The sequence below is a fragment of the Lactuca serriola genome, chromosome 1 (assembly GCF_051521515.1).
Source record: "Lactuca serriola cultivar US96UC23 chromosome 1, Lser_US96UC23_V15, whole genome shotgun sequence".
Classification (NCBI taxonomy): Eukaryota; Viridiplantae; Streptophyta; class Magnoliopsida; order Asterales; family Asteraceae; genus Lactuca; species Lactuca serriola.
The window spans coordinates 58,731,424-58,742,448 of record NC_136408.1 but is presented as its reverse complement, the minus strand read 5'-3'; the positions used below and the strand labels follow the sequence as shown (position 1 = coordinate 58,742,448).

General features: G+C 36.8%; 1 protein-coding gene across 1 annotated transcript; it reads right to left on the bottom strand.

Annotated features, from left to right (window-relative positions):
* Positions 1–240: 240 nt before the first annotated feature.
* On the bottom strand, positions 241–1,684 carry LOC145089296 (ARM repeat superfamily protein). Its single transcript, XM_079027752.1, has one exon. The coding sequence runs from the start codon at positions 1,382–1,384 to the stop codon at positions 389–391; it is 996 nt and encodes a 331-aa protein (XP_078883878.1). The 5' UTR covers positions 1,385–1,684; the 3' UTR covers positions 241–388.
* Between the last annotated feature and the right edge of the window lie 9,341 nt (positions 1,685–11,025).

Here is an 11,025-nt window from a genome sequence, read left to right as displayed (position 1 = left end):
TCTTTTTACTATTTAACAAATTGTGTCACTAAACATGTGACATCATAATCCCATGTGATTTTTTTTCGTACGTATTTAGTCACTGTTTTTTTAGTAAGTGTTTAAGTTATCATAGTTTTGCTAGTAGCTACTGATTATTGCCCATGTAGATATGTATGAGTGCACATTATAGAGATTTTGGTTGTATTCACTACTTGGAGTGAAGATCAATAATGGCTTCAACTTTCAAGTACTTTGAAATTATTTAATATATTTGTTTATTTCGAAAAGAAGAAAAGTACAATAAAAACAATGTCGTCTCCCATAATTGGTCTAACAAATTACATGACTCGAAATCTCACTTTGACCATTAATTTTGTTTCATTATTCCAGATATAATCAGGACCACTCATCCCACTTCTTGACTCAAATCTAACCGTTCATTTTCTTGAAGTATCTTCAACAGCTGGGCCCCTTTTCGTCTCCCTCTTGCACTACAAGCTCCTTGCATTGCCAGCATCACCACACGCGCCACCTCCTCCTGCGGTGCAAACCCCATAGCATCTCCACTACCGGTGCCACCGAATATCACCGCCAATATCCCGATAGCATTCTCTCTACCCCTGGTGGTTTCCATCCTCCTCATCACCTCTACCATCATCGGCCCTACCAGCGCATGTGCTCTCAGCTCCGCCGCCCCCTCTGCCACCGTACAAAGAAGTTCCAACGCTGCTAATGCCCTCTCCGCCACTGCACTACCGTCCAAATCCACCAACGCCTCCACAACTTTCCCCACCGCCCCTTCCTCTACAGCCACATGCCTATTACACTCCCCTAAACAAAGCGCCAACAACACCCTCGTCGCCGGTTTCGCCAATTGTTTATCCTTCAAACAACCCAACACTCCTCTCATTACCGCCGGCGGACAAGACACCGATTCTCCGCCTTCTGCCGCAGCGCGTGGGTTAACCAAAGAATGCTGAAGCATGTAAATAGCTTTGACTCTGTCGGAGTCAAGACCCGTGCTCAGTTGAAGCTCAGCTACATGGAAAAGCTCCTGAAGATCGGAGATAACAACAGGAGGAGGCGGCGGCGGGGGTGGCGGTGATTGGTGGTGTACTTGAGTTGTTTCAGGAGACGTATCTGTTAGGAAATTGGTTGTTGAGATGGGTGTGTGCGAGAATCTCCATTGAGTAAAGCTTTGTGAAGTATTAGACGAAGAAGAGGACTCGGAGTGGGTTTGCGGTGGTGGTGGCGGCGGCGGCGGCGGCGTAGGTTCTGAAAGAGGGAGAACCGGTGCGGTGGGATTGGTGGGGCTGATTACAGATTGAGTGCAGTAGCGAAAGAAGCCACAGGAGAAGAGTGGTCGAGGTGGTGGTTTAAGTTTAGGTTGGTGAGTTTTCATGGCTGGATCGATGACAGCTGTGGTGTTGGTTGGTGGTTGTAGTGGTGGTGGTGGTGGTGGTGTAGCTGTAGAATGTAGAGTGATCAGTGAGTGTTTGTGTGTGAAGGAGTGGAGTAGGTGTAAGTGTTACTAGAGAGGACGAATTGAAAGGGATGGTGCATGGTGATTGCGGGAAGCTGGCAGGAAGCACATGTGTCCATCACCATTTTGCAGTGGCAGTGAATTATGACATTAGCGTTTTGAACTTCCTTCTAAACTATACGAAAAAGATTTTTGGAATCACATAGAAATAATCATACACACGTACAGCCTCTTGATTTCCATATCTTTTTCAACAAAATGATAATTTAAAAGTCCAGGGAGAGTGGGTGCGCTAGACCACACTCCTTTTGCCCCAAAAGCACAAACACCGCTCCATCGCCCCCTGCGTGCCGTCGAGGTACGGCCGAGACTGCAATGCGGCTTTCGGCTTTCGGAGGGAGTGGTCCATGCATGATTTTGATTGGACAGGACATTTGACCGTTACAGTCAAAAATTGGGTTTTTTATTTTTTTTCTTTTAACCTTTAACATCTATTTAAACCTTTCAACACTTCATATTTTTTTTGAGTAAATTACACGAATGGTCCCTATGGTTTAGTATAATTTGTCCGCTTGGTCCCTAACTTATTTTTTTAACTCGGAAGGTCCCTACTGTTTGTTTTTGTTCCGCGTTTGGTCCTTGTCTTACCTAAAAATACTATTTTCCCATTATTTTTTAATTTATTTAAATAAACACACTCTCAACCCTACCCCCCTCATCTTATCTTACCTACCCCACAATTTTTCCCTATTTTAATAATAGTATTTTTAGGTAAGACAGAGACCAAACACGTAACAAAAACAAACAGTAGGGACCAAATGCATAGCAAAAACAAACAGTATGGACCTTCCGAGTTAAAAAAATAAGTTAGGGATCAAACGTGCAAATACCCCAAACCATAGGGACCTTTCGTGTAATTTACTCTCTCTTTTTTTTTTTTATCTCTCTACTATATTACCTCTCAAAAAAATAAAAAATGTCTTCGTCTGATTCTTCTGAAGAATTTGATGCTATGTTCGATGTTTTTGTCGCTGCTACTAAATTTGCAGAACAAAAGTATGAAGCGGCAAGCAGTACGACATCCGGTAGTGTTAAACAGAGAACCCGAAGATTTATTTGTAGAAATCGTGAAGATGCAAACCAACGTCTGATACAAGACTACTTTCAAGAAAATGCCATTTTTCAATGATACTACTTTAGAAGACCTTCAGAATGTTCAAACCATTGTACGGACGTATAGTCGAAGATCTAATGAGGGAGTGTGATTTTTTCGAGCAACGACCCGATGCTAGAGGTACACCCGGTTTCATCTCTTTACAAAAATATACAGCCGCACTTCGCCAATTAGCGTATGACATCCCTCCTAATGCGTTAGACGAGAGTTTTAGGATGTCAGCGAGGACCACACAAGATAATCTACACTATTTTTGCAAAACTATTATTCAGTTTTATGGTCTAAAATATTTATGTAAGCATACACGCAATGATATCATGAAATTACAATCTCATCATGCTAGCATACTTGGCTTTCCTGGAATGTTAGGAAGTTTAGATTGTCAACATTGGGTATGGGAAAATTGTCCTACCTCACACCATGGTTAATTTACCCGATGTGATCATGGGCATCTAACGGTCATACTTGAAGCGGTGACATCACAAGATCAGTGGATTTGACATGCTTTTTTTGGTTCTCCTAGGTTCCTTAACGACATTCATGTTCTTATCGTTCACCTATATTTGACAACATATACGACATATATGCACCAAATTATTCTTTCCAATTGCGTGGAACAACATATAAATATGGTTATTATCTAGTTGATGGGACCTATCCTGAGTATGCAGTTTTTGTTAAATCGTTTACGTGTCTAAATGATACTTATTGGAAAAAAAATTCAAGAAAGAGCTAAGAAGGATGTCATGCGGGCTTTTGAAGCTCTCAAGAAATGTTGGTTTATATTGAAAAAACCAGCAATTTTTTTAAGCGGACAAAAAATGCATGAAGTCATGTATGCATGTATAATATTACATAATATGATTATCGAAAATGAAGGAAGAGGGATATGTGAGTATGATGAAGAGGAAACCATTCCCGCAACACAAGCAATAGAAATTGGGGGCGATGAGTACATTGAAAAGAGAGCAGAGATTCGTTGCAATGAAACATATCACAATCTTCGTATGGACTTGGTGGAACAAATTTACGAGTTTCAACATATTAACCTCAGTTTGGATCCGAAGGATGACCCGGAAGACGATTCGGATGACGACTTCATTTAGTGTTTTTATTTTTAATCGTTTAATGTATGTCTTTTTAAGTTTGTAGGTTTAAAATTCCTAGTTTTTTTTTGTTTTGTTTTTTTTGTTTTTTTTTTTTTTTTTTTTTTTTTTTTTGAAGTTTGTAGGATTTTGATTTAGGCAATGGAATGTAATGCTATTTTTATTTTGAAGTAATGAAATGAATGGTTTTTATTAAAAATACAGTTTTTATTTAATAAAAAAAACAAAGTGTGACACCACTCCTTGTGTGTGGTATGAAACCACATTTTTGTGGTAAATGGTAATGTGACATCTACGTGGCACTACGGTTTCATGAGGAAGTGTCCAGCCTAAACGATCACTTTTCATGATAGATCATCCACCATACATGGTTTAAGGTACCATAGATAAGGAGATATTTATAATTTTTGGTTAAAAGGAATAGTTATTATCTTTATCATACTAACTATTAGCTAAAACTATAGTTAATAATTTATAAATTAGCTTTATAAAACTAAATAGTAGCTAAAACTATAGTTAATAATTTATAAATTAACTTAAATAATATTTGATAAAAATTAATTGATATGCTACCTGGAAGATATAAATGATATAAAAGAACATTTAATATAATGAGTTTTTTTATAATTAATTAAATGTATATTTGGAATATTTAAAAAATCTGATGTAGGCTAAAAATCTAGTCTAAGTAATTTTTATAAAGCTACTTATGAGTTAGCTTATAAGCTATGCTTTGGTTGTTAAACATAACAACTTAAAAAAGTTCGAAAAATAATCTAATCGTGACGTGCCAAACATAATTAAAAGTATATTTGAAATATTTTAATAAAGTTTTTGAAAAGCTATTCTAAATAGTTTTTTATAAAATTATTTATGAGCTAGCTTATAAGCTACTTTGTAAAACATGACAATTTAAATAAATAAAAACGAAAAATAAGCTAGTTGTGAAACACTATTCTTTTAGTTTTTATATGTTTAAAATCATTAAAAAAAATACATTTTAAGTAACAATCATCGTTTGCAGAATTCAGTCCCTAAAGTTTTTAAGAACATTTCAAAACAGTTTAAGATTTGCAAAAGGTTATAAAGAAGGGTTAACAATTTAAATATCATTACATAAGCACATTACCATTACAATATAATGGCCTTCAAAATGTCTCATATCCCCCAACCTTCGGTCGCTATTAGAACTCGAAGACATGTTAAAAGTAGTAGGTTACTCATTGAAAATGTCTACTGAGTAATATCAGGACTTTACGACATTTATAGTCAGGGACTCAATCCTTGACCCATGGTAAATTCCCCCAAATCTTTTCAAATTCATGATTCATTTTTAAAACACTTAAGAAACATCTTAAGATCTTTGAAACTCATTCATCTTATCTTCTTCAAAGTGTAAAACATTTATAATTATTTAAAATTCATCATAATGGAAATAATACAATGGAATATGAAACTACCGTAACATCCAATTATAAGGTACTTTCATTTTAGCCTATGACCTAATCAATTTGCACATTTGGTCCCCTGTGGTTTAAGTTCCACATTTAGCCTGTACGATGGGCATACATGAGGGTACGCGCAATGTTGTCGTGAGAAGCCGGATTGCGGAAGCCATGCTAGTACGCTGGGCATACTAGCCCAACGTCTAAACCCTAAATTTTAGGGATTCACCCCCTATTTAAAGACATTAACTCAACCTTGGACCTCCCATAATCAGCCTCTACTCCTTCCAAACCCTAATCTCGAGTGTATGCCTTGTGAGTCAAGATCTTGAAGCTTGGTGGTGATTTTGGTGGCCTTTTGTTGAAGAATAAGACTAGTGAAGAAGGTGGTGTTGCTTGCAAGCTTGTGGACCCAGAAACTAATTCACCTTGTGCATCTTTTGAAGGTATAAAGTCCATACCTTGCTTATGTTCTTCTTAGATCTCTATAGATGGGTTTTTATGAGCTTTTTGTCCCTAATCTTCGACCTTTGTGAGTATGAGGTAGTCCAGAGCATTGTAGCTGTCCTTTCATGTGTTCTAGGTCTTGTAGATTCATAAAAATGTTTGTTTGATCATTTCCCTTAGCCCATGCATGAGTTAAGTGACTTAGAATGTGATGAAAGTTAGAGTTTTGTGTATTGTGCTCTTTCTAGCCATTCAAAGGCTTAAAGTCGGTGACTTTATGGGTTAAGACATTCCATTATGGTCAGATCTGAAGTTGGGATATGTGTCTTAACGGATTAAGACATAAAAGTGGTTAAGTATGGATCAGGCAGAGTACGCCAGACGCACTCTTGGCTACTCCCAACTTAGCCAGGCCCGTTCCCGAGTGGTTGCTGATTTGAGATGTACGCCCCGCGTAAGAAGGAGTATGCCCAACGTACGTGCTAGGTAGATGAGTTTTGCTGACCTTTGACCTTTGGTCAAAAGTTAGGGTTTTGGACGATGGGAGGAGAAAAATGGTCTTTTTGACCTTAAGGTGTGGGATTTGGACTCGCGAGTTGAATTGTGGACCTTGATTATTAATTTGGGTTAATTATTGTGTTATTAGGCGGAGTCTAGTTCTGGTAGTTCGGGTATGAGATTTATCTGTCATTGGTATCTGGTGAGTCTCCTCCCTTATTCTTACCTAGGGGTGGCAACTGTCGACCCATCCCATAACCCGACACGAAAATAGGCGGGTTAGGGTTGAGATTTTTGACTCGCCAACCCACCAACCTGCAAACCCAACAACCCGTTTATTTAATGGGTTGGGTTGGGTTACGCGTTTAGGTTCGCGGGTCAACCCATCAACCCACCTAATATCTTTAATTATCTATTTATTTTAATTTTGAACAATCTAAGATGATATTATACTATTATTTTCTATTTATCGTGTCCTTAAAACTTTTCATGAATGTTTTGATTTTTACAGTTTTATTTGGATGTTTATGACTTTATGTTTAATGTTTATGACTTTTAGACTTCATTTTATTTGGATTTTTCAATTTCATCTTAAAATGTGTTTCTTATTAAATGGGTTATACGGGTTGGGTTCGACCCACTGACACGTGAACCCGCTAACCCATATACTTATGCGGGTTAAGTGGGTTGGGTTGGGTTGGGTTGGGTTGATGTTTCCAACCCGTCAACCCGTGACCAGCCAACCCACATATTATATGGGTTTGGTTTAGTTTTTGAATTCCAACTCACCAACCCGCCAACCCGAACCCAACCTAATTTCCAGGCCTATTCTTACATGTGTGGTAGAATAATTGTATTTGTGATGACTAACTAGGTCTAACTGTTATTTTGTATTATGTTGTTTATGTGTGACTGAAATTTCAGATAGTCTCCAGGGTTGCTGATAACCCATAGGGCGTGTTGTTGCTCATTGGGACTGCTATAGTTGTTTATTTATGTTATGTTATATTTGGTATCTTGGGGAAATCACTAAGCTTCATGTTTACAATACTTAATATATGTGTTTCAAGTACTTATGAGGATCGCGGGAAGGTGAATGTTTGATTGTACACACTCGCTGTAAGATTTGTTACTAGGGCAGTTTGTGATACTCTGGTATGTTGTGATGATGATTTGTATTTGACACTAATGTTTTTTACGGCCTGGTTTATGAAAAATATTTTGGTAATTTAAAAATGAAAATTTCGGTTTGAAATTTGAGGTGTTACAACTACACCTATTCTTGTTCAACTCTTGTCCTCACTCATTATCATCTTGTTGATAGCAATAAAGTCTATAACGTAGTTAGCACAAAGCCCCATCTATCATGACTTATCGTCTTCCATCTTAGTCTTCTTATTGGTATGTGCGAGCTATCATTTCATACTAAAGGTATCTAGCCTCTAGCACACGTAGGCATGTCTAGAATACCACACTACATCTTGGATCATCTTATGTCATCTTTTGTCATGGACTTTGGATGGACACACACATGTCATTTTCCTAATCATACATGAATGTACAAATATCCATGCCAAAACTTTTTTCAAAACATCTTAACTCTTTTCTTGTAATCAAACTATTTTTTTATAAAATTCATTGCATGATATGCACAAGTAGTTAAGCATTCAAATAAACACATAGCAACTAATTTAGGAAAAAACTTTTTTAATCAAATTCTTTATCAAAACATTGTAAACTTGTTTCTTATAGAAATTATATTTGATACCACTCACCTTTAATGAAATCCAAGCTATCCTTCTGTTCTTAAGTTTTGCACACCTTGTAATCACTACCTACTGTCATTAATAACAAATTATTATAAAATGAATAAAATATCCCTAGAGGGTTCTTGAGACATTTAACACCTTCCAATAATTTATTTCGATTCTAAAAGCTTATATATAAAATTTAGGAGCTATCGAAGGTCGAATACTAGTTAAATAAAAATTTTAAATTTTCATCACAGAACATTTGACATGACCATGTCGAATTACACTACAACTTTGACATGGTCGTGTCGCTAGTTGTAACAACTACAAATTTGGGCTACACAATATATGTAATAATTATTAAAATTAATCTATAGTTGTGTGCACTGTAGACTATATAATATAAGTTTCATAGTAATAAAGATAGGAAAATTAAACCGAATCGTCCTTAAATCGTAAAAATAAGTGTGCCGATTGTATATATATATATATATATATATATATATATATATATATATATATATATATATATATATGAATTTCATAGAAATCAGATTTCGAATTAGATATGATTTTTATAAAGATATAAATATAAAAGTCAGCTGCGCACAATGAATTTGTGACGTTAAAAGGTATGATGAGAACGGTGGAATTTTGGACAAAGTCACCAAAATGAAAGTCAATGATAACCAAAATTCATACTTTGATAGTTAAGAGAAAAAAATAATAGTACAATTTTATTTTCTAAAAAAATATTATCTTTATATATGTACAAGAATATGTACGCAATCGTAGTCAACTTGTATGAATCGTAGTAAAAAAAAAGAAATTACGAAACTGAAGTCAAGGTGAAGCAATCGCATATGGGATATGCACGTCTGTGGTTTCGTTCTTCGGCATCCTAGAAACAAAGAACATACGAAACCGAAGACGAGATAAGAGGAAAACTAAGATGGCATAAGTTATCTGCAATTTCGTGGGAAAAAATAATTTTTTATAGATTAGGACGAAAACGCAAATGAGTAACGAAACTAAAGGCGAGTTAGCCTCGTTTGCGGTTTCGGTAGCTATTTTTGGGAAAAGCTAATTTTTGGTTATTTAGTGCAAAATAATTAAGGTAAAATGTTATATTTGTAAATTTCTCTTTTTACAGTTACTAGCTATATCTAAAACTAATCTAACACCAAAATCAAATAAAAAATTTATTCCCCCAAAAATTGTAACATATGTTTTTGATTATTATTTTAAGGGTTTAGGTCATTCTTGGTCACAACTTTTGGTTTGTGCTCATTTAGTCACTTGACTATTTTTAAGTTTTAAAAGGTCATCAAACTTTTGACTTTGTGATCATTTAGTCACTTAACTTTTGGTTTGGTAACTTAACTTTTAGATTTGTGCTCATTTAGTTACCTAACTTTTAAAATTGTGCTCATTTAGTCACTACACTTTTAAAAAAAAATTAAAAGTTTAGTGACTAAATTAGCACAATTTTAAAAGTAAGGTAACTAAATGTGACAAAACCAAAAGTTAAGTGACTAAATGAACATAAAGCCAAAAGTTTGATGACCTTTTAAAACTTAAAAAGAGTTAAGTGAAACAAAAACGAATTTCACAGTACTACTATTGCTAAATGACGATAGACTACTATTGCTAAAGGACGATAGACTACTTGTGTTAGATGCAAGGTGAGAGGTTGCACCAGTATCCATGTACCAATGTGCATCTGCCCCATCATTAACCGGCATTACATTGAAAGCTTGAGTTAGGTCGGTTAGCTGATCACTTGAAACCGGTGTGAACCATTGAGATGGTGTTTGGAGAGTGGGAGAGATCGAGGCATGGAACGCATGAGCAACAACAACAGGTAGGTTGACAGGTGGTGGTCCGAGGATGCCTTGTTAAGCGTAGGTGGAAGGGCGTTGTGGTTGTTGAGGGCTTGGTCAATATGCGGACCAGAAAGGGGGGTAACATCAGGGAAATGGCTGCCAAGGCAGCTGTTGATGTTGCGAGGCTGCGGAGGACCCATCATAGGGCTGGCGAGTCTGCTGTGGAGTGACACGTCCACCAAGTCGCTGCTGAAACTGGCGGTGCTGTGTGTTGCTTTGCAAGGAGCTGCTATTGCTGCGAGGGTTGTTTCCAGCGAGGAGAACCGAAGGAGAGGAAGAGTGAATAGAGTGTGAAGCCTGTTGGGGACGATAATTCTTGAAATGTTGTTCTTTAACTTGCAGCTTTGATCGGGTTTGAAGGAAGGTTGGTAGAGGGTCTTGGTGGCGCAGAAGAGTGGCTATGTGCTCATATTGAGGGGAGAGACCATTGAGAAGGTGAACAACCAAAGTTTTCTCGGGTATGGGATTATCAATGTTTGCCAAAAGATCTGTAATAGACTTCATCCTTTGACAGTATTGGGAAATGGTGAGATCTCCAAGAGTCATGCTTCAGAGTTCATTGTCAAGCTTAATGGCCCTAGCATCTTTCTTATCACGAAAAAGAGTTTCGAGACCAATCCACACTGTGTGAGAGGTAGAGTTTTTGGTGAGGGTCATAGTGATAAGAGGTTGGGTCAGAGTACCGTATAACCAGGTTTTCACGAGAGAGTCAAGTTTGAACCATTCTTCATCCTTTTCTGATGTGGGTTTTGATTAACCAGTGAGGAAATCTCGTACACCAAAGCCATGACAGTGAGTCTCAAAGAGCTCCCTCCATGCATAGTAATTAAGCTCATTAAGATCAAGGATTAATGGGATGTACGTCTTGATATTGAGAACTCCATATGGTTTTTGATTGTTGGATGATGAGGACGCTTCACCGACCATTGTAGAAGAGGTGAGAAGGAGAGATATGAGAGACGAGGAGGGGTCTGATGACGGCTAGGGTTAATGCCGTGAACAGCAGGATCGGAGGTAGAGAGGAAGAATAGGGAAGAAATTGGATACCATGTAAGTAAATGATTTTCCCATAAAAGTGAATCTTCATTACGCAAACACACACACACACACACACACACACACACACACACATATATATATATATATATATATATATATATATATATATATATATATACTAGGTGAATGTCTACGCGTTGCGCAGAAACATATATATAGTTGAAGTCTTTACAAATATATGTTTTTTTAAATAT

Excerpts from the sequence above, each read along its gene's own strand:
- LOC145089296 (XM_079027752.1), bottom strand. The coding sequence starts at position 1,384 with ATGAAAACTCACCAACCTAAACTTAAACCACCACCTCGACCACTCTTC.